Below are 23,415 nucleotides of genomic sequence, written 5' to 3' on the forward strand. Positions count from 1 at the left end.
TGAAGGGCATTGGCTCACCCCAGGGGAGCAGCAGTCCCCTCGGTGCCCCCCCCCTTTCTCTTGTACTATGTTCCCATCTCCTCTCTCATCCTTCCTGTCTATCTTGTATCATCCCCCTTCTTTAAAACATTTTTTAATTGTTATTATAAAGGTGATGTACAGAAAGGTTACTGTTATATAATATCCCCCTTTCTTTCTCTCAACTTCCTGCTCTCCCATGCCTCTCTTGTTTCTACAGTGGGTCTCTCTTCTGTCTCTCCTGCTGCCTCCAGATCCCAGAAATCATGCAGGGCATCTATACCCAGCTGAGTTTCATTCAGGAGCCACGGGCCCGTGAGGTGGCCCTGCTGCCTGTGTCCCTCCTGGCCAGCTCCTTCATGACAGAGGTTGTGGTGGCGCTGCTCATGTGTCCCCTCCCACTGGACAGGTATGAAGTGAGTGGGTCTCCCAGCTTCTATATCTCAGAGGGCTGAAGTAGACCCAGCCCAGGATGGACCCTCTCCCCCGTTCTGCCCAGAGAAGCCCCTTGCTCTTCCATGATCCTTTTGCTGTTATGAGTGGTAATTTAGACACCTATCAAGCACTTCCAGAGCAGTGCTGGGGCAGTGCTGAGCAACAGCATAGTCTCTAGTTCCCTTAACAGCTCCAGTATATGGTTGAGGAAACAGAGACTCGGGGGACGTTGCTTGTCCTCTGCCCAAACCGGAGTTTACATCCTCCTTCTGTAAGGGGGATGACTCCAAGTCCAGAGTTCTTTTAATGATTGCATAAAGACAAGGCCTGAGTGTTGGCTGGTGGTCTTGGGTTGACCAGTTGCCCTCTACAGACCTCAGAAGTTGGGTGGTGTGCTGAAGTACATCACCAGCTGTGTGGAGTGCTTTTGGTGGCTGTGGAAGCTCCAGACTGGGTAGGCAGAGGAGACTGTGGTCAGGAGACTGGTAAACCTCAGCCTCCCAGCCCACACCTCCTTTGAACAATTAAATCAATGAGGGCTGGAGGCATGGTTCCAGTGGTAGGGCACCTGTGCAGCAAGCATAAAACCCTGAGTTCAGGGCTGGGAAGGTAGCTCAGTAGTAGAGCGCTTGCCTTGCATGCCAAAGGTCCTGGGTTCGATTCCTCAGCACCACATAAGCAAAAAGAAAAAGCCGGAAGTGGTGCTATGGCTCAAGTGGTAGAGCGCTAGCCTTGAGCTGAAAAGCTGAGGGACAGCGCCCAGGCCCAGAGTTCAGGCCCCACGACTGGACCACAAAAAAACAAAACAAAACAACCCCCCCCAAAACTCTGAGTTCAAAACCCAGTATCACATAAATGTTTACACCTATGTAGCCAACTGTCCAGTCAAGCTCGACTTTTTTACGATTCCAAAAAAATCATTGGTATGATTTCTGTTATTATGGATTGTCTCTTTTGTCTCAAATTTAAAAAGTAATATAATTCGCTCTGTAAAAAAAAAAAAATTAGCCAGGCACCAGTGGCTCACGCCTGTAATCCTAGCTATTCAGGAGACTGAGATCTGAGGATCACAGTTCAGAGCCAACTGGGACAGGAAAATCCGTGAGACTCTTATCTCCAATTAAACACCAGAAAACTGGAAGTGGCACTGTGGCTCAAGTGGTAGAGTGCTTGCCCTGAGCCGAAGAGCTGAGGGACAGTGCCCAGACCCAGAGTTCAAGGCCCACGACTGAAAAAATAAAATTAAAAATTAAAAAACAAACCAGTATCACAAAGAAGAAAGAAAGAAAGAGAGAGTGAGTGGGAGAGACAGAGAAAGGAGAGGAAGAAAGAAAGAGGAAAAAGCAGATTGCTGGTGACTTGTGCCTGTAATTTTAGCTACTCAGGGGACTGAAATCTGAGGATCAAGGTTCAAAATCAGGTCAAGAAAGTCTGTGTGACTCTTATCTCCACCTAACCACCAAAATGTTGGATATGGAGCTGTGGCTCAGTGGTAAAGTGCTAGCTAGCCTTGAGTAGGAAAGCTAAGAGTCAGTGTTCAGGCCCTGAATTCAATCTCCCATAGCAGTGTAGGCGTGCACGCACACACATACACACACATTAGTGTGTGCATACATATATAGGCAGTAGCTGATCTACATCTTAGAATGGATGTTTTTGAGTAAATGTGAAAATGTTATTCAGAGGATAGGGGTGGTCATCAAAGGACATGGGGAAGGCCCATCCATACCCACCCTACCCCCTCCCTGGGAGAGTTTGGCCTTTTCAGTGTGCACTGTCCACTTGGAGGTTCTTTTTGGGTCCATTAAACAGACTCATAAGACCCCCATAGCCACCATCAACATCAAAAGACAGGGCAGGGGCTGGGAAGGTGGCTCAGTGGTAGAGTGCTTGTCTTGCATGCATTAGGCCCTGGGTTCAATCCTTCAGCACCACATAAGCAGAAAAAGCCAGAAGTGGCACTGTGGCTCAAGTGGTAGAGTGCTAGCCTTGAGCTGAAGAGCTGAGAGACAGTGCCCAGGCCCAGAGTTCAGGCCCCATGACCAACCAAAAAAGAAAAAAAAAGACAGGGCAGAGGGCATCTCACTAGTGCCAGCCTTCAACTTGCACTTGTGCGACCTTGAAAGTGAGGGCCCCTTACTCTTTGCACCCAGGATACCTCATTCTTCTCACCCTGGCCTGGGAGCTGACCTTTGAGCTCCCCAAATAAAGCTCAGGTGTGAGGGAAGGAAATCTGTGTCCCCATTGGTTCTTACAGTTAACTGATAGTTCCTCCCAGTCCAGATGCAATGTACTAAAGGGTCATTAAGATGGCCAGTTTTACCATAAGCAATGTTGCCTAGCAACATAGTTGACATACTATCTTTAACAGGTTTCCAGGGGAACGGAGCAAGAAAGTGTATGGAAAGTTCAGATGCTAATGCAGACAGGCAAAAGGTTTGGTTAACCCTTTAGCATCTTGTCAATTCCCCTTGGTAGGGAGGCAGAAGTGCCTGCAGGCTGGATGGAATGTACCTCTTGCTGCTGACCTTTCTTGCCTTGGGAACTATGCATCAAGGAACTGGAGTGGGGTGGTATTCTCCAGGATTATGCATAGGGTCAGATCTGGCCTCAAAGGGCTCACTGCCTCAATGCCCGCTCCTTGGCATGGAGGAACAAGATAGGCATTTGAGATGTCATATCCTGTCTCTGCAGCCCTTTAAATCGAATTGTGTGTGTGTGTGTGTGTGTGTGTGTGTGTGTGTGTGTGTGTGTGTGTGTGTGTGTGTGTGTGTGTGTGTGTGTGTGTGTGTGTGTGCTGATACTGGGGCTTAAATTCAGGGCCTTGACTGTCTCTTAGTTTTTTTTTTGTCTCAAGCTAGCACTCTACCACTTGAGCCATAATTCCACTTCCAGGTTTTTAGTGGTTAAGTGGAGATAAGAGTCTCTCAGATTTGTCTGCCTGGACTGGCTTCAAACCAGCATTTTCAAACCTCCGCCTCCTGAGTAGCTAGGATTATAGGAGTGAGCCACCAGCAGTTTCACTGCTCCGAGCCGCCACACTCCATCTATAAAATGGGAGTAACACCACCCACTTAGGGAGTTTCCTGAGACTTCAGAGACCTTGAATGTCTCGAATTTTTCTTCAGTCTTGAGCCCCAGAGATTTGCCTAGACCTGGTAACCAGGGCATGTTCCATATTTGCTGAATTAATAAACTGTGTGTAAATAAAGCACCAAACCCATGACTTGGGGAAATCATGTCTTTAATCAGGGTTATCCTCCTGACCCATCGGGAATGTTTTCTGGACTATTTCTTGTTGGCCTGCCCATGGATGCCATTTCATTGGCATCTTACCTCCCCTGTCCCCTGCCTCGAAGCTACTTGGCAATACCTGGGTACCCCTGACCATGCTCTCCGTATCCTCAGCAATGGAGCAGAGATGTGGAGGCAGTTAATACTACGCAAGCCCAGCTGTGATGTCCGGGACCTGCTGGATCTGCTCCTGACCAGCCTGAAGGAGAAGCCTGTCACCAAGAAGGGCAGGGCCTCCATTGTGCCCCTGGCGGTGAGGACTGGGTCCAGAAGCCCTCCTCTTGCTGGGCCCAGCTGCTTCCAGGGCCCCATCTGCCTCCACTAGAGGGTTGGGCATGGAACCCAGACTTTTCCAGGCTGGGTCAGAAAAAAAAAAAGCATAGACCCAGGCCCAGCCTCTCAGAGCAGGAGGTCAGGCCTCAGCCAGCGGGCTGGGAAGATGGATGGATCAGGTCACACCACCTCTTTCCCTCCTCCCCTAGGCAGCCAGCGGCCTGTGTGAGCTCCTGTCTGTCAACAGCTGTGTGGGCCGTGTGAGGCGCATCTACCCCCAGCTGCTCCTGGCCCTGCTCATTCAAGTCCACTACCACATTGGCCTCAACCTGCCTGGCCGCATCCCCCCTCCTAGCAAGGACATGGAGAATGATGCACAGAATCTCCCATTTGTACCTGTTCGGTATGTTCTGGCTGTGGGGCAGGCTTCACAGCCAGGGCTCCTCCAAAGCCTTTAGGGTAATAAAGCCAGATACATTAGTTCTGGAACTGGAGGAGAAAACAGAAGAAACAGAAGCATACTTTAATATTATTAGAGTTACTTTAATGACTGCTCAACAACTGCTTTGGACATTTATTTCGTGTATCCATCCACTAGACTTAGTACAGAAGGAATCAGCTTTCCTCAGGAGTTCAGGCCTCCATTTTCTTCCTCTCTCCCAGAAGTATTATTTGCATCAGTATTATTTGTTCTAGTCCCTATCAGTTTATCTTATTTATTTACATGTGTGTGCATGCACGCGCACATGTGTGTGCAAGTATGTGTGCACACGTTGCTACTGGGACTTGAATCAAGGCCTTGCACTCTTGCTTGGATCTTCACATATATTTTATATATATATATATATATATATATATATATATATATATATATATATATATATATATATATATATGCCAGCCAGGCACTGGTGGCTCCTGCCTGTAATCCTAGCTATTCAGGAGGTTGAAATAGGGAGATAACAGTTCAAAGCCAGCCTGGGAAGGAAAATCTGTGAGACTCTTATCTCCAATTAACCACCAGAAAACCAGAAGTGGCTCTGTGGCTCAAACTGGTAGAGTGCTAGCCTTGAGCAAAAAAGCTCGGGGATAGTGCCCAGGCCCTAAGTTCAATCCCCCATGACCAACAAAGAAAGAGAAAGAAAAGAGAGAGAGAGAGAGACAGAGAGAAAGAGAGAGAGAGGAAGGAAGGAAAGAAAGAAAGAAAGAAAGAAAGAAAGAAAGAAAGAAAGAAAGAAGGAAGGAAGGAAGGAAGGAAGGAAGGAAGGAAGGAAGGAAGGAAGGAAAGAAAGAAAGAAAGAAAGAAAGAAAGAAAGAAAGAAAGAAAGAAAGAAAGAAAGAAAGAGGGGCTGGGAAGGTGGCTCAGTGGTAGAGCGCTTGCCTTGCATGCCTGAGGCCCTGGGTTCGATTCCTCAGCACCACATAAGCAAAAAGAAAAAAGCTGGAAGTGGCGCTGTGGCTCAAGTGGTAGAGTGCTAGCCTTGAGCTGAAGAGCTGAGGGACAGCGCCCAGGCCCAGAGTTCAGGCCCCACGACCAGACCTTCCCCCCCCCCCCAAAAAAAAAAAGAAAAAAGAAAAGAAAAGAAAAGAAAGAAAAGAATAGAAAAGTTTGTAGTTATATGCCAGTTTGGCACTTAACCTGCAATTATTTTATGATCTTTTTTTCATTCAGAAATTTATTATTTACATAGCCACACTCATCAATTCTTTCTTCTGTGGTTCCTGCTGTGTGTTAGGCTTAGCAGGTACTAGAGAATTGGGAATGCAGCTGTGAAGATGGACTTGGGGTCAGAAGGTCTGAGATGCAGATGAACACCTAGTGCTTTGTTCTTTGGGTAAACCAATTTAACCTCTTGTGGCTGGTTCCCTTATCTGTGAAATGGTGTGGGATTCCTGCCCTTTCAGGTATGTGGTAAGGACCAAACAAGATCATATCCAGCATGAGCCACACACCTGCCATCTGCTTGCTCTCCATTCTGATTCTCCTTGTATGAATTGGAGCTGCTTCAAGGGCATCACCCTTGCCTCAGATTGCTTATGCTGAGCAGGAGGAGAGGCAGGAGGTTCAGGAGCATCTGTATCAGCAGTGAAAGGACCACAAAGAAGAAGCTTTTCTGCTTCTGAGTGATGAAGGACATGGCCTCCAACGAGGAGGACTTGGCCTACAGGACAGTGTGTGTGTGACTATTACACATAGGTGGCTGTTATACCCATGAGCTCATTGGAGCTTAATGAGCTCCTGAGGTTTGTACCCAGCCTGCTCAGTTCCCAGGGGTGAGAGCTTCTCCAGGGACCTCTGCTATGTGTCTAGGTGGGGATTACTCCTACAGTGTCCTGAGGCAAGAAAAGGACCCCTGGGCAGGAGACTGAGTGGCCAAGTGAGCAGAGAGGTCTGTCTGCAAGCCATCAATCCAGCCATGGCTTGATGGGCAGTGTGTGTGTGTGGGGGGGGCTGGACAAGGAGGACCAGGAAGGCTGGAGAGGCTTGTTGTGGCCTTCTCCACCCAGTGAGTGAGGCTCAGGAGAAAAGGGATGGTCCAAGCTGTCTTTCCAGGGAGGGGAGTGTTGCTTCTGTTTCCTCTCTTATTTAGAAAGCTAAATATTTGTAATTTGCCACATTTGTGGGCTCAATGCACTCCTCTAACAATTAGTGCAGTGGAGAGAAGATAGTGGGAACGGACAGCTGCTGATAGTGGGAGAGAGGCTGGTGGAGGGAGGCCTGTGGTGAGGCTGGTGCAGGAAAGCTTGGCTGGCGAGGGGCAGGTGGACCTAATGCCTCACCCCCTTGTCTTGGCAGCTGGATAGTGAGGGTGGTGAAGACCCTGCTGCTGAAGATGGGCTGCTCGTACGAGGCCACATTTCTGGAGGACCAAGGGGGCTGGGAGCTCATGGGGCAGGCAGAAAACCACCATCGCGCAGTGTCTCTGCTGGCAAGGTAAGGTGGGGATGGCAGGGGCTGGATGGGCAGAAATTTCAGATCCTTAGACTGTGGCTGGTACCTGAGCAAGACCTCTTGCTCCCTCTGTCACCGATTCCCTGTAGCCTACACCCAGAGAGGGTCTATCATGCATCCAAAGTCACTCAGCCAGAGAGTGGAAGAGTGAAAACGGATCTGCTGGCCTCAACCAGACTTCCTTCCCCAATCACACATAGGGTGCACGCTGCCCAGAGGTCACAGCATCCACATTTACTGAGTACCAACCAAAGAGGTGCTACCTGGATGGTCCCATTGAATAGAGCTGTTACTTCCCTGCCATTACATGTAAGGAAGTTGAGGCTCAGAGAACTGAAGTCAAACAGCAAGGGCTGAGGTCAGGATTTGAATCTAGGCTCTCATTCTGATTATCTGTGTATGATTATACACTAACTCACAAAGAATTGGGAAAAGGTCAGTTGCTAGTGGATCACATCTATAATCCTAAGTACCCAGGATTCTGATATATGAGGACCAAAGTTTGATGCTAGCCTCGGCAAAATCCAAAAATACTCTTATCTCTAACCATGAGAAAGCTGGGACTGGAGGCATGGCTTGAGTGCTAAACACCAGCCATAAGAGATGAACTGAGCCCTGAGTTCAAATCCTAGTACAGAGAGAGAGAGAGAGAGAGAGAGAGAGAGAGAGAGAGAGAGAGAGAGAGAGAGAGAGAGAGAGAGAGAGAGAGAGAGAGAGAGAGAGGGAGGGAGGGAGGGAGGGAGGGAGGGAGAGAGGGAGAGGGAGAGGGAGAGGGAGAGGGAGAGGGAGAGGGAGAGAGGAGTAGGAGGAAGAGAGAGAGGAGGAGGAAAAGAGAGAGGAGGAGGAGGAAGAAAGAGGAGGAAGAGGAAGAGCAGCAGCAGCAGCAGCAGCAGCAGGAGGAGGAGGAGGAGGAGGAGGAGGAGGAGGAGGAGGAGGAGGAGGAGGAGGAGGAGGAGGAGGAGGAGGAGGAGGAGGAGGAGGAGGAGGAGGAGGAGGAGGAGAATTGGATATAGATAGTCCTTATAGCATGTAAGATCTGCTGGCCCTGCTCTGAGTTCTGCTTTTGGGGGGAAGGGGTCTAGGATAAGGCCTTGAGAATATTTGCATTTCTTTTTTTCTTATTTTGGTAGTAGTTGGGATTTGAACTCAGAGCCTTGTGCTTACAAAGTCGACACTCTACAGTTAAGCCACACTTCTAGCCCAAGAATGTGCCTTGTGTATTTCGGACAGTTTCTAACAGTGGTGCTGATGTTGGCTGAGGTGACAGGGGTGCACCTTGAGCACTGCTGGCTTAGTTGGGTGAGCAGGAGGAGAAAGGCAGTGGGCATGGGAGCCCTGCCATTTTCCAGCCCGGTGGCTTTGAGCAGCTCATGCTCACAGCCTTCATTTCCTCATCTGTGCATGGAGCTAATAGCAGCCAGCCTCTGAGGACAATGGTGAGGTCCAAATGGAACAACTAAGGGAAAAGCATCTGGTTACTGCCTGGTATGAGTGAACCTCCCCCCACAACTCCCCCCGCCCCTTCCAATCCCTGCCTCCAGCATGGCCCTATGCAGCCCAGCTCTTCATCTGTTCTGTCCTACTGATTTTCCCTGGGCCCTCAGGCAAGTCACTTCTGCACTCTAGTCTCAAGTTTCCCCAGCTGTAAAAGGAAATATTTAAACCTTATGGCCTCTGGTTCACACCTATAATCCTAGCTGCTCAGGAGGCTGAGATCTGAGGATTGAGGTTTGAAGCCAGTTGGGTCAGGAAAGTCCACGAGACTCTTATCTCCAATGAACCACCAAAAAGTTGAAATAGAGCTGTGGCTCAAATGGTAGAGTGCCAGGCTTGGGTGAAAAAGCTAAGGGATAGAGCCCAGGCTGTGAGTTCAAATCCTATTACTGGCACACACACACACACACACACACACACACACACACACACACACACACACACACACACACACACACACACACACACACACAAAACCCCGATGGCCTCTGGGATGTCTTTGAGGTGGGACAGCTGGAACACAGCATCACAGCATCTTGGTGATCCTGACTGTCCCAGCCAGCCCTCACCCAGCAGATCCTCAGGGAGTAGGAGAGCCTGAGGAACTGCTCCCTCACACATACCAGGGCCATGGTGCAGTACTCCTGCCAGGAGTTGTGCCGCATCCTCTACCTGCTCATCCCACTCCTGGAGCGCGGCGACGAGAAGCACAAGATCACAGCCACCGCCTTCTTCGTGGAGGTACTGACCAGGCCAGGCGTGGGGGTGTGGTGGCGGGATGTCGGGCTCATCCCAGACTCAGAGCACGCTGGAGGTTGCTCTACAAGCCTTTTTGCTTCCCTTGTCCCTTTCCTCTCTACCTCTGCTCCCCAATCCATTTCCCACAGACTTCCCCGATGTCTCTGTGTAATCTCCAACCATTGCTGGGCACCCCTGTGGGCCAGGCACTAACGATGCAAACAGGAACTTGAGTTCATGTTGACTTCAAAATGTTCTTGGTGTGGCAAGGGAGCCAGAGGTCATCCCCATTATAACATGGGGATGGCATTGCATGACTAAAGTGGGCAGTGAAGGAAGAGCAGAGTTTTGGGAGGGGCTTCAGGCAGGGCTTCTTGCAGGAAGTGACATCTAAAGCAAGGGTTGGTTGGAGGTGCTGGGGCTGAGTCAGGAGGAAGTGGGAGGGACTGGCCCAGAGTGGGGGACTGGCACTCTTTCATAGCTAGTCACTTCTAGAGACACAGAGACTAGTACAAGACCCACTTTAGAGGAGGAAGCCAAGGCACAGCGTACACACGCTCGTGCACGCGCGCGTGTGCGCGCACACACACACACAAAACCTTTCTCCTTTAGCTTACTGTGTTGAGATACACAGTGGGTGCCAGTCTACCATTTTAAGTACCTAGTCCAGTGGCCTTACGTACGTACAGGTCATCGATCCATCAGACCTGCCATGCAGCTTGAGAATTATTTCTATCTTTCCCTGATGGAACATTGCACCCATGGATCGCTATCCCTCCTCCCCTCAGGACTGTGAATGTGGGAAGAAAGGACCATGTCAGGTTTACATGGCAACACCAGGCCCAACCCTGATATGACAGCAGAATGTGTCATTGCCAGAGAGGGCAAACCTGGTCTTGAGATCTAGAGTGCTGGGTTCCAGCTCTAGCTCTGTCAGGTTGTATTTCTGGTACCATTTTGTGTAGGCCTGTGTGCCAAATACTGTGTCTACCTTTTTTTCTGCCCCACTACTAACCCTGGCAACCATGCAAAGGAAGAATCGTGCTACTGATTAGATGAAGCTGGGTAGTTTTGGGGGTCACACAGCTCAAGAGTCAAGAGACTCCTGATCTGTCTCACTCAGCCTCAGGAAGAGGCCTCTCTCTGAGGCTGCCCAGGAAAGGCAGTGGACAGCCTGGAAGGGCCCTGTACAAGCGCAGATTCCCAGGGCTGAATTTTGGAAGAAGCAATGGGATGTCATGTGGGAATCAGAATGGAGAGTGTGTCCCAGCAGAAGGGATGCAACAGCTAGAGTTTTCCAGCCAACTGTTGGCTTTGATTGCCTGCAATGCCAGGTCCACAGGCTGAGCATGCTGATTTGCTGGCCCTTGACCTTGGAGTATGTTTACTCCTTTAGCTGCTCCAGATGGAGCAGGCACGCCGGATCCCCGAGGAGTACTCTCTTGGGAGGATGGTGGAAGGCCTGAGTCACCGCGATCCCATCATGAAGGTGCTATCCATCCGAGGCCTGGTCATCCTGGCCCACCGATCTGAGAAGGTAAGTGAGGGCAGAGGGAGTCTAGTCCAGGCTCTGGGCTGGACTAGATCTTGGATGTTGGCTGTCATAGTCTTTTAGATGTTAGCAGCTAGATTCAGAGTCTGTGTCTGGCTTTAGTGATCCCATCTATAAAATGGATCTGCTTTCATGATTTGTATGTATTTTAATATTGTCAACAGTTCCCAAATCTAGGTTTGCACCATGACCTTAAAGATTGTATATAGGAGAAAGGGGGTGATAGCTATTATTCCTAGTCATAGATTAGGAAACAGAGGTCCAGCTGCTTTTTCTCCCTTGCACCATTGCAGCTTATGATGTAGCCAGGATGAAGGGACAAGCCACAAATTCAAAAGCTAATATGGTGTGTGTGTGTGTGTGTGTGTGTGTGTGTGTGTGTGTGTGTGTGTGTGTGTGTGTGTGTGTGTGTGTGTGTGTGTGTGTTTTGATACTGGGACTTAAACTCAGGAGTGGGTGCTATCTCTTAGCTTTTTTGCTCAAAAGTGGTGCTCTACCACTGGAGCCACAGTTCCACTTATGGCTTTTTAGTAGTTCATTGGTGATGGGTCTCTTGGATTTTCCTGTCTGGGCTGGCCCCAAGCAGCAATCCTCTTATCTCAGATATCATGCTTCCTATGTAGCTAGGGAGCTAGGGTTTCAGGGGTGCGCCACTGGAAGCTTTTTTTTTTTTTTTTTTGTCAGTTATGGGGCTTGAACTTGTAGTCTTGAACTGTTCCAGAGAAATTTTGCTCAAGACTAGTGCTCTAGCCATAATGTCATTTCCAGTTTTCTGGTTGTTTCTGGTCATTAATTGGAGATTATAGTCTTACAGACTCAACTGCCTGGGTTGGCTTTGAATCTCAATCCTTAGATCTCAGCCTTCTGAGTAGCTAAGCTTACCTGTGTGAGTGACCACACCTGGCTTAGAAGCTAACTCTTAATGCTCATGTCATTTATCTAATGCCAAAGTAGGAGACCAACAACAAAGGGTCTCAGGAATTGAGGCCAGGAGGGAGTCATCAAGGCCCAAGCAAGAGCCTGAGGGAAGATGTCCAGGCCAGAGACAAGGCATAGGCAGGAATCCTGGGCCTGGAGTAGAGCCACCCAGTTCAGCCTGGGTGACTCAGGGGCCTAGGAAGAACCCTGTTCCACATCCTTCTGCCACCCAGATGGCCAAGGTTCAGGCCCTCCTGCCATCCATGGTGAAGGGCTTGAGGAGTGTGGATGGCATGCTGGTGGTGGATGCAGCCCACAACCTCAAGACCATCTTCAAAGGGCAAGGCTGGAAGCTGACGGACAGCTCTGTCTACGTGGAGATGCTACAGATCCTGCTGCCCCACTTCAGTGATGTAAGAAATCCTGTGGGACAAGGGGTTTAGGGAAGGTGTCTCTTTAGCACCTCTTCTGTCTACCTTGTTGCGTCTTGGAATAGTCACATTAATCTGCCTAGTGGGAAACCTGGATCTAGCTGGTCTTCATCTTTTGCAGTTGTTTGTCCAGAGAAGGCTCAACATTCTTACTGGTCCTCCTGGAAGGAGCTCTTCTTTAACAGTTTTTTAAAAATTTTTTGACAGTACTGAATTTGAACTTGAGGCTAGCACTTACAACCTGAGCCATGCCTCCAGCCTGACTTTTCCTGGTTATTTTGGAGATGGAATCTCTTGGACTTTTCTGCCCAAGCTGACTTTGAACTACAATCCTCTGGATCTCAGTCTCCGGAGTAGCTAGGATTACAGGCATAAGCCACCGGCACATAGTTGGGGATTCTTCTTTTATAATTGCATCTCCCCAATGATAGTGAACTATTGCCACTGGTCTGCCTTGAAAGGGAGTGTTGACTCATTGGTGACTCATATCTGTAATCCTAGCTACTCTGGAGGCTGAGATCTGAGGATCATGGTTCAAAGCCAGCTCAAACAGAAACATCTGTGAGACTTTTATCTCTACAAAAAGAGCCAGAAGTGGAGTTGTGGCTCAAGTGGTGGAGTGCTAGCCTTGAACAAAAGAAGTTCAGTGACAGTGCCTAGGCACTGAGTTTAAGACCCAGGACAGCCACAAAAATGGAGAGGGTACTTCTTTTTTAAAAGCAGTTTCAGTGAGGGGCCTTTTCTTATCTGACATAAAGACACCCTTTAAGTTAGTGGGAGTCCTGGCTGGGAAGAATGGAGAGCTCCAGAACCTAAGGGGAGCACCACCAGTTGACCTTGGCTGACCTCTCTGGGAGAGTGCCTCTGACTGAGGGAAGAGAAGGTAATAGAGCCACCTCCTGGAGGAGGGGCACCCCTAAGCCTCCCATCTGTCCTAGTCAAGAGAGGATGTGCGTATCTCCTGCATCAACCTGTATGGGAAGGTGGTCCAGAAGCTCCGGGAGCCCCGCACCCAAGCCATGGAGGAGCAGCTGATCGGCACCTTGGTGCCTCTACTTCTGATTATGCAGGATGGCAACCCTAAGGTGGTTCAGGTGAGTGAGCACGGGCGCTGGGCCCTCTCCTCCACTCCCAGGCCCTGCTGGTGTACCTCTCTCTGTAGAAACCAGGCCAAGACCACAATCAACCCAGTGAAAGTCTTATTATTTTCCTCCAACCAGATGTGTTTCCCAAAGGCATCCATGTTAGTTATTTTCCTTCAGAAGAACTAACTTCATAATTGTACATTTCAGATAGGAGTGAGCTTCCAAAGTCCAACTTTTACACATTTTTCTTTTTTTTCTGGAACATGTTCTGGCTATCTTGGAATTTCATGACTCTGGTATTCTCCTCCTGTCCATTCCCAGAAATGTTTGAAGACCCTGTTCCGTTGCTCCTGCTTCATGGCTTGGGAGTTACCCAAAAGAGCATATAGCCGGAAGTCCTGGGACAACCAGCAGCAGACAGTGGCCAAAATCTGCAAGTACCTTGTGAGTGCTTCCGGAAACAACCATGGCTTCTTCCTTTCATACCAGCACTTTGACTGATTCCACCACCTCCTACAAGCCACTGACTCCAGAGCCTCCATCTTCATCTCTAACACCCCTGACCCTTAGGGATGCTCTCTGCTGGTCACTGGACACCTTGGATGACCCCCACAGCTCTGTTGGACTTCTGCCTTTCCCTTCCAATTCTGCTCTGTCCCTTTAGTTCTCAAAGCAAAAACCTGGGGTCACCTAGGATTTCTTCCTCCTCTCTCCTTCCACATTTGTTCTATGTTATTTATGTTTTTATGTTATTTTATTTTGTGCCAGTATTGGGATTTGAACTCAGGCCCTGGGCATTGTTCCTGAGATTTTGTGCTCAAGGCTAGTGGTCTACTACTTGAGCCACAGCTCCACTTCTAGATTTTTTTTTAGGGGGATGGGGTGCTTAATTGGAGATGAGTCCCACAGACCTCTTTCCTGACTGGGCTGGCTTTCAAACCTTGATCCTCAGATCTCAGCCTCCTGAGTAGCTAAGATTATAAGTGTGAGCACTGGCACCCAGCTTGGCTTAGGTCTCTTCCAGCTTACCAAGTAGACTCCTTGCCACAAAACATGCTAGAAAAGCTACATTATTGTTATTATAATGTGATGTACAGAGGTTACAGTTACCTAAGTCAGGTAAAGAGCATACTTCTTTGTTTTACTTTTTCTTTTGGTTGATCATAGGGCTTGAACTCAAGACCTGGTGCTGTCTCTGAGCTCTTTTACTCAAGGCTAGAGCTTTACTACTTTGAACCACAGCTCCACTTCCAGTTTTCTGGTGCTTAATTGGAGATGGTTTCATGGACTTTCTCCCTTGGGCTGGCTTTGAACTGTGATCCTTAGATCTCAGCCTCCTGAGTAACTAGGCTTACAGGCATGAGCCACCAGGGCCCAGCTAAGAGTACATTTCTTTTTGGACAATACCACCCCTTCCTTCTTTCTCTCCCAGTTTTTCCCTCCATTCCCACCCACAAGTTGTATAGTTCTTTTTTTTTTTTTTTTTTTTTTTTTTTTTTGCTGGTTGTAGAGCTTGAACTCTGGGCCTGGGCACTGTTCTGAGCTCTTCAGCTCAAGGCTAGCACTCTACCACTTGAGCCATAGCACCCACTTCCAGCTTTTTCTGTGTATGTGGTGCTGAGGAATTGAACCCAGGGCCTCATGCATGCAAGGCAAGCACTCTACCACTGAGCCACCTTCCCAGTCCCAGTTCATTTTTAACATAGTGTCTAGCAAGTACCACTGCTGTATTTATTCACCCATTGCTTCTCCATTTTCTGTGTCCGCCCCCATTGCTCTACCAAAGATAGATAAATAAGATAAAAAGAAAAGAAAACAAAAACAATCAAAAATAAACCTCATGATTCCATTTCCTGGAGTTCATTTCAATAAATATTATTTTATATGATCAGATACACGTAGACATTATGCCTTTGTGAGAAACCTACATTATTATTAACTAAGAATTAATAGCTAGTTTAAGTTATTTAAAACACTGCTTGCTGCTGACTGGGAATGTGGCATAGTGGTAGAGTGCCTGCCTAGCATGCATGAAGCCCTGGGTTCGATTCCTCAGTACTGCATACACAGAAAAAGCCAGAAGTGGTACTGTGCCTCAAGTAGTAAAGCACTAGCCTTGAACACAGAGAGGCTCAGGGACAGAGCCCAGGTCCCAAGTTCAAGCTCCAAAACAAGCAAAAATAAATAAATAAATAAAGGGAAAAAAAAGAAAAAGAAAACACTGCTGCTCACTGCACTCAGGCCCCTGTGGCTTGTGGCTGCATTTGTGACCCTCTGTGGTGGCTCCTTCTAGATCTCACTTTTTTTTTTGGCACTATAAGCTATGGGCAGCTTTGCTCATGTGTAGGTTGACCTCTAGCCCTAGCTTTAAGAAGGGGTTGGTAACTTACTATCAGTGTATTCACTCACTCACTCATTCATTCATTCATTCATTCATGTAGCTAATACTTTTGGGATCCCAATTCCCAAGTCAGGCCCTGTCTAGGTGTTGAGGACTCTGAACCAAAATACAGGGTGAGCCCACTATACATTATGATCGTGTCACAGGTATTAACATGTTGCAGGGCCATCAAGCATGGCAAATGAGCTCTGCCTGAGGGTGGTGGAAAGCTTTAGGGAGGAGGTGACAGCCAGGCTGAGGCTAGAAGGATAAGAGGTGAGGAAGAGAGGGAAGGACACTCTAAATAGGAGCAACTGCTTGTACAGTGCACAGATCATGAATAGCATGCAGGCCATGTCTTTGTTCTAGACCACATTCTGGAACCTGGTCTAGAACTTGGTCTAGAACATGGTCTAAAACAATGATCTAGAGCATGGCAGTGGAGGCTGGGAATGAAAGATGTGGGACACAGAATGTGACCATGAAGCCTTTGCCTACTAGGCCCTAGAGTTCAGACCAGACACTAGTCTTGGCCATGAGGTAGTCACCAGGAGAATGATTAGGTCAGATTTCTCTTCATGTCCCGCTACAGCTTCTCAGCTAGATCACTCCTCCCAGCTTCTACTACCAGACCCTCTAACCACCATGACCAGATTATATTACATAAAACCCTGTTACTGCCCTGTCATGAACAATTGCTGCCATCGTACTTCCAAGCATGAGGAAACCCCATTCCTGCCTGGCTTTTAAGATTCTCAGTTTATCCCTTGCTGCTTTACAATGTGTATCCTTCACCCTTGTCCAACCTATCTCCTTATCTGTCATGTCTCTTGAATGTCACATCTCTGGTGGAATCTGGGGAGGGGTGTATTGGAAGGAGACTCCCCAGTGCAGGAACATTATTTATGTCTCTGTTGTAATTAGCTAAGAGAAATGGGACTTGGCCTCTTGAGAATCTTTGGCAGTGGGCTGGGCAGCAGAGATGTTCAAGAGCAGGGCACCAGGCTAAGTGGTGGGGCAGGATCACAACTCCTGACTTCAAGGAGGAAAGCTGGACCCTGAGAGCCAGGACTGTGGGGATTTCTCTTTGTTCCCAGGTGAACACCCACCGAGACAGCGCCTTGACTTTCCTCAACCAGAGCCTGGAGTACACCAAGAACTCACAGGCCTCCCTCCGGAAGTCCTCGGTCATGTTCATAGGTAACTGCTCCGCATAAACCTCTCCTGCTGCCAGGGCTCTGCCCGCTCTCCAGTCGCTCCGGCTGCCACCAGCCCTTTTGGCAGTTGAGCAATGCCTCACCTAAGGTATAAGGCTTGGCCAGCAGTTTGTCTTTAAGTGGCACATTAGGTGGTCTTCTCATTTTCAAGATCATGACCTAGAACATAGCCATAGGCTGAATTCAGCCCGAAATCTTTGTGCAGGTTCATTGCCTGAGCAACTATACTCAGCTGAGCTGCTGCTGTTCCCTGGAGTAAGAATGTGGCCAAGCCTCATGGGAGTTAGGGCAAATCCCCTACTGACTATAGCAGCAGAAGCCAGGCAGCAGGATGAAGAGGAGGGTAGAATCTCAGTTCATGATCTCTTCTCTCTCTCTCTCTCTCTCTCTCTCTCTCTCTCTCTCTCTCTCTCTCTCTCTCTCTCTCTCTCTCTCTCTCTCTCTCTCTCTCTCTCTCTCTCTCTCTCATTTATTCCCTCCGAGCATCAGTTTCCTCATCTATAAGATGGGCATCAACTCCCATTTCACAGACTGGATGAGAAAATTTTTTTGAAAGATAAGACCTGTCATGTTGAGATGTTCAGTTAGTTGCCTCCATTCTTTTTGTTGTTGTTGTTGTTGGTCATGGGGCTTGAACTCTGGGCCTGGGCGCTGTTCCCTTGAGCTCTTCAGCTCAAGGCTAGTGCTCTATTACTTGAGCCACAGCACCACTTCCTAAGTGGTATATTGGAGATAAGAGTCTCACCGACTTTCCTGCCTGGGTTGGCTTTGAACCGTGATCCTCAGATCTCAGCCTCCTGAGTAGCTAGGATTACAGGCGTGAGCCACCAACGCCCTGCTGCCTCCATTCTTTTTATTGTCCACAATCCCAACCTCTGCCTTTCTTGGGAAAAAACAAATAGCAGATCCCTTTATTCAGAATTCCCCCCAGAATCTCCTTCTGATTGTGTGCCAGGTGGCCTTCCTTCTATAAACCATACTGTACCATACCATACCATGCTATACCATGCCATACCATACCACTGCTTATTTGCCCTCAAGACCACATTCCCTTAACCAAGGACCAGGAGACCTTGCTACAGAGAGGCTTGGAGCTTATTACCTCTGTATAGTCTTCCCTCAGTTCATTTGCTCTTTTTCATCCATCCACCCATCTCATCGTACCATCTCACTCATCATCATCCATCCATCCACCATCCATCCACCCATCCATCCATCTGCCTATGCATCCACTCACCAATCTCTCTACTTACATATCTGCCTACTCATCCATCTATCCATCCATCAATCCATCTACCATCCATTTACCCAGTTGCCCACTCATGTATCCATTCATTCATCCATCTATCCATCCATCCACTCATCAATCTATCAATCTATCCACAAACCTGCCTACTTATCTACTCATCCATCTATCCACCAATCAATCTGCTCATCCATTCACAAGCTGCCCACTCATGTATCCATTCATCCATCTATCCATCAATCCATCCATCTTCCAATCCACCCACATACTCACCTACTCATCATCTAACCATCTATCCTTCTACCCACCTGTCCACTCATCCATTTATCTGTACCATCCATTTACCCACCCATGGAACCATCAACCCCATCCATCCACCCATCCATTCACCTACTCAGCCAGCCAGCCATCTGTTGGCTTACACAACAAACACTGATTGATCTTTTTCTCTTTGTCAGGCATAATGCTTAGGTAAGAGAAACCTTCAGAGGGTGGTGCTGATAGGGGTTTGGGAGTGAAGGTTTAGGCAGAGGTGTGATGAGGTGACTAGTCTAATAAATGTTGTGCTGCTCAGAAGGCCCCTCTCCTTTCTCTGTCAGTCCTGAGGCTTGAACTCAGGGCTTAGGCACTGTCCCTGAGATTCTTTTGTTCAAGGCTAGCACTCTACCACTTGAGCTACAGCCCACCTCCGGCCTTTTCTGTTTATATGGTACTGAGGAACTGAACCCAGGGCTTCATGCTTGCTAGGCAAGCACTCTACCACTAAGCCACATTCGGAGCCCCCCTGTCTCTTAAGAAGTGACATCTGTTTCCTAGCTGCTGATTTCTTTAAAGCTATCTCCAATCAAATAGTGTTTAACATCTCATACCTGGACCTGTGCTGGGGAATTAAGGCTGAGCAGAGCCTAGCTCTGCCCACAACAGTTCTTGATGCAGTGCAGAGCTTTCTAGCCTCTATTTGTTTGTTTGTTTGTTTATTGCCAGTTGTGGGGCTTAAACTCAGGACCAAGACTATCCCTGAGCTCTTTTTGCTCAAGGCAAGCACTGAACCATTTTGAGCTACAGTGCCACTTCCAGTTTTTGAGTGGTTAATTGGAGATAAGTGTCTCATGGGGACTTTTCTGACTAGGCTGGCTTCAAACTGCAATCCTCAGATCTCAGCCTCTTGAGTAGCTACTAGGCATCTGACTCTAACCTCTTTTAAATCACAGATCTTTTGTGAGACCCTCCTTCAAGGTTATGGATACTTGTCATAGAAAAATGCATATATGAACTGGACATAGTGGCACATATCTCTAATCTCAGGAAAGTTGAGAGTTCAAGACCAGCCTTGGTTGGCCATTAAAAACATACACACAAGCTGGGCGTCATGCCTGTAATCCTAGCTGCTCAGGAGACTGAAATATGAGAATTGTGGTTCAAAGCAAGCCTGGGCCAGGCGCTGGTGGCTCACCCCTGTAATCCTAACTACTCAGGAGGCTGAAATCTGAGGATCAAGGTTCAAAGCCAGTCCGGGCAGGAAAGTCCATGAGACTCTTATCTCCAATAAACCACTAGAAAACCAGAAATGGTGCTGTGGCTCAAGCAGTAGAGCACTTGCCTTGAGCTGAAGAGCGTAGGGACAGTGCCCAAGCCCAGAGTTCAAGGCCCACAACTGACAAAAAAAAAATCAAGCCTGGGCAGGAAAGTCTGTGAGACTCATCTCCAATAAGCGACCAGAAAACTGGAATTGGCTCTGTGGCTCAAGTAGTAGAGCGCTAGCCTTGAGCTAAAGAGCACAGGGACAAGCCCCACAACCAAAAACCAACCAAACAAACAAACCATACACACACACAGATACAAAACACAAAACACAAAAAACATACACACACAAGAGAGTTGAGTCTATGGCTCAAGCAGTATACAGTGTTTGCACAAGTATGATGCCTGAATTCAAACCCAGGGCCACCTAAAAAATGTTTATGCATATAATTCTGTATATAATCTTAGGGACATCAGGGATTCACTTTACCCTCCTCCAACTGAGCTAAGATCTGATCTTGTGGGATTTAAGATTCATAATCATAACTAAGATACCATATGCAGACAGTAAAGATTCACAGACACTCTGGGAACTGAGGCAGTCACCTAACTTAGTCTGGGATAGACTGTACATGCAAGGACCAACAGGACTTTCCAGAACAGAAAGATGGGAGAAAAAGGCATTCTGAGAGGTAAGTAAGTAGTGTGGGCACTGGAGAAGCTGCGAACACTGTGGGAGCCAGGCAGGTGCCCAGGCTGTAGGCAGCATGCAACAGGGCTTGCCATGACTGAGAGATGGTGGGAAGGAGTTCTTGGACCCAGAATATGGAGTCTCAGTGCCTCTGGGGCCCTTGGCAGCCACAACTGACAGGTGCACAAGGTGCTCAGGGTCCTGAATATTGCTGCCATTCACTCATCGTAGAGCAGTGGGCAGTGGACACAGTATCTCCCTGCATTTCAGACAAGCAAGCTAAAGCCCAACCTATGGTAGCACTGTCAGAATCAATGGTCTAGATCCTGCCCCATCCTGGTGCTATCTTTGATTACTGGACTGACTATCTCCCCCAGGACCTCTCTGGGAGTATCCAAGAATGGAGATCCCCTTTGTGTCTTCATTTGTGGGTTTTGGAGGGGACTGGGAGGCTTCTCTGAGGAGGTCTGGGCCTCAGATGGGATGGATGGCATTATGCTGAGGAGCTGGGTGCCCTTACCTTTTGAATGATGCTTCAGGGTCCCTGGTCCCCTGCATGGACAGCATAATGACGGAAGATCGGCTGAATGAAGTGAAAGCCAGTAAGTCATGCCCTGGGCCTGCGAGATTTCTAGGGACAGAGAGACACTGAGCAGCAGGAGGGGCAGGGACACAGCCAAGGCAAGGGTCTTCCCTTCACTATCCAGGATGAGAGCTGTATGGGGCCCCATGGGGTTCCCAAAGAGTAGAACATACAGCCTACCTGAGGGAAAAATGACCCAAAGCTAGGGCTAGAAACTATTTAGTGCAGGATATATAGTTTAGACGTAAGAGGGTACAAGCTTATTTTGTAATTGGGAAAGCTGATAAGAGCATATAGGAAGACTGGGGGCAATCCAGGAATGCTTCTTAGAGGAGGCAGGCTTTGATTCACACTTTGAAAGCTGGGAACAGTTTGGAGGGCTGGAGGAAAATGAGGTGAGCAGATGTTGCACAGGGGGCATCCAAGCCAAGGCCAGAAGGTGGGAAGGAAAGATAAGGAGTGAGACCAGCTTAGAGGTCTCGTCTTAACCAATAGTCTTTCTTCTCCCTGTGATCCAGCTGTGGAAAACTTGAGGCATGATCCAGAAGCATCAGTATGCATCTATGCAGCCCAGGCCCAGGAACACATCCTGTCCAGCTGCTGGAGGAATTCTTGGCCACTTCCACACGGGGACTCATGGGTGTGTGACCCGGCCACCACGCACCGCTGGAACCCCAGCTGCGAGAACCTGCCCACTTCCCACCAGCGGCGCTCCTGGATCATGCAGGCCCTGGGCTCCTGGAAGATGTCCTTGAAGCAATGATGTCACACAGCCACAGCCCCCACCTTCAAGCTGTCCAAGCACAGACATGGACACATAAATGCCACATGGCTTCCCTCTCCACCCTGAGTGCTTCATGGGAGATGTCCCACTGTTATACTGGGACAAATCTGAGAGAGGGGTATGGCCTGTTGGTGACTCAGTTGCAGTATGTCTAATCTGGGTAGATGGGGAAGGTGAAGTTCAGATAGGTGCTTGTCACAAGCCACTGGAGGTCTCAGCTTCCTCTGCCCCCATTATCACAGGAGCTAAAGAAGTAGTGATTTGGGTTTCCCTTGGAGGAAGAAAGAAGAGGAGAGAAGAATCCTCCATCCCATGATATCATGTCTCAGGGCTTTGAGTCCTATCCTTAGGTTATGTGCTGTGATGTTTTCTAATTCTAGGAATCTTTATAGAGCTGATTCTACAAATATTTATAGAGCTTCTAACCTAGGCAGGTACAGGCTCTGGACACTTCATGATCTGAGGCAGAAGGTTCTCACCTAGGGCACTTTTGCCCCTTATGGACTATTTTACAATGTCTGGAGACATTTCTGGTTGTTTTAAGTTGAAAGTGGGTTGGGATCAGCATCTAGTGGGCAGAGGCCCTGGATGCTGCTCAACCCCCTACAATCACAGGACAGTTCCACAAGGAAGTTGTCATATGGCCAAGGTTGAAATTTTGGACTAGTGGAAGTATTGGAGACATGTAAAGATACCAGCAGCAAAGCAGGGAGGCATGGGGCTGGAGGTTCCCTATGAAGCGCCACAGGCCAGCGGGGTGTTGAGATGTCAGAGAAGGTTTCCTAAAAAAGATACTTCCCAAATGGGAGGTGACCATAAGGTGCCACCTGGAGCAGATCAGGGTATGTGGGACCAAGGACCAGTATCAGATTCCTATAATGGAGGGAGAGAGGACCAGGCCACTGTGGCCTTCATCTAGAGTGCAGTGGGAAAGCATTGGGAGGTGCTCAGCAGTGGAGAGATTTGAACAGATGTTGGCTTTAGAAAGCTGCCCCTCGGGGGATACAGGAACCCCTAGGCACTGCTGGTGAGATAGTAGAATGTAGCTATTCTGGGCATGAACCTGTCACTACTCAGCTATAGTAAGTTTATGTGTATCCATGGCCTGGGAACTGCACTTGTGGGAGTCTCCAAGGTCCATAAAGAGAAATGTATGAGGACTTCCATTGTAACATGCCCTGTGGTGCCAGGAGAGGGGAAGCCTAGACACTCATCCTTGGAGAATGAATGTGCTCCATGGACTCCTATGTGTAGTTAGAGGCAGTGGCAGTACATATAGCACCACAGGCCTACATGATAAAGTATGTCACAATGTATGCACAAAAGAACTTACATTTTGAAAAACAAGACACACGAAAACACTAGAATGATTGGTTAGGAGGGAGAGATGAAGAGGAGAGGTACAAAAGTGGGGAGGAAAGGGAACCCACTACTACTTTGTAGTAGAACAAAAGGGCTGGGTGGGCAGAATGGACAAGAGGTGGACCAAGACTGCTAAAAGGAAATGGTGGCATGGACCACAGAGGGCACAATGGAAGGGCAGCCAGTCCTATAGGAGACCAGAAAGGGGGATTCTAGAACACAGTGGTTCTCAGAATAGAGGAGGGAGGAGGAGAGCAAGGTATTAAGGATGGTACCCATGTTGCTGAGTGAATGATTGAGCCAATGGTGCCCCCCACATTGAGGAGTGAAGCCAAGACCAGGAGCATGATGGGGATCACATGAGGACTGAGTGGCAGGAGTCAAGTCCAGTCTGGAAATGGTGAGCTTGAAGGAATTTGGGGGAACATGGTTGTGTGGCA

At 48.4% G+C, this 23,415-nt stretch overlaps 1 protein-coding gene across 7 annotated transcripts in view; it reads left to right on the top strand.

Annotated features, from left to right (window-relative positions):
• Positions 1–21,671, top strand: part of LOC138807147 (maestro heat-like repeat-containing protein family member 7) — a 47,294-nt gene extending 25,623 nt beyond the window's left edge. For all 7 annotated transcript variants that reach the window (XM_069992740.1, XM_069992743.1, XM_069992739.1 and 4 more), the window contains 12 exons: positions 273–427; positions 3,862–4,000; positions 4,230–4,423; positions 6,818–6,955; positions 9,094–9,208; positions 10,602–10,742; positions 11,909–12,088; positions 13,045–13,200; positions 13,513–13,635; positions 16,669–16,771; positions 20,786–20,848; positions 21,348–21,671. In XM_069992740.1, coding sequence (XP_069848841.1) covers positions 273–427; positions 3,862–4,000; positions 4,230–4,423; positions 6,818–6,955; positions 9,094–9,208; positions 10,602–10,742; positions 11,909–12,088; positions 13,045–13,200; positions 13,513–13,635; positions 16,669–16,771; positions 20,786–20,848; positions 21,348–21,592 — 1,752 coding nt within the window. In that variant the 3' untranslated portion in view covers positions 21,593–21,671. The remainder of the gene's footprint in view (positions 1–272; positions 428–3,861; positions 4,001–4,229; positions 4,424–6,817; positions 6,956–9,093; positions 9,209–10,601; positions 10,743–11,908; positions 12,089–13,044; positions 13,201–13,512; positions 13,636–16,668; positions 16,772–20,785; positions 20,849–21,347) is intronic.
• The last annotated feature ends 1,744 nt before the right edge of the window (positions 21,672–23,415 follow it).

This window comes from Dipodomys merriami, unplaced genomic scaffold (assembly GCF_024711535.1).
Source record: "Dipodomys merriami isolate MVZ:Mamm:240054 unplaced genomic scaffold, mDipMer1.0.p SCAF_412, whole genome shotgun sequence".
Lineage (NCBI taxonomy): Eukaryota > Metazoa > Chordata > Mammalia > Rodentia > Heteromyidae > Dipodomys > Dipodomys merriami.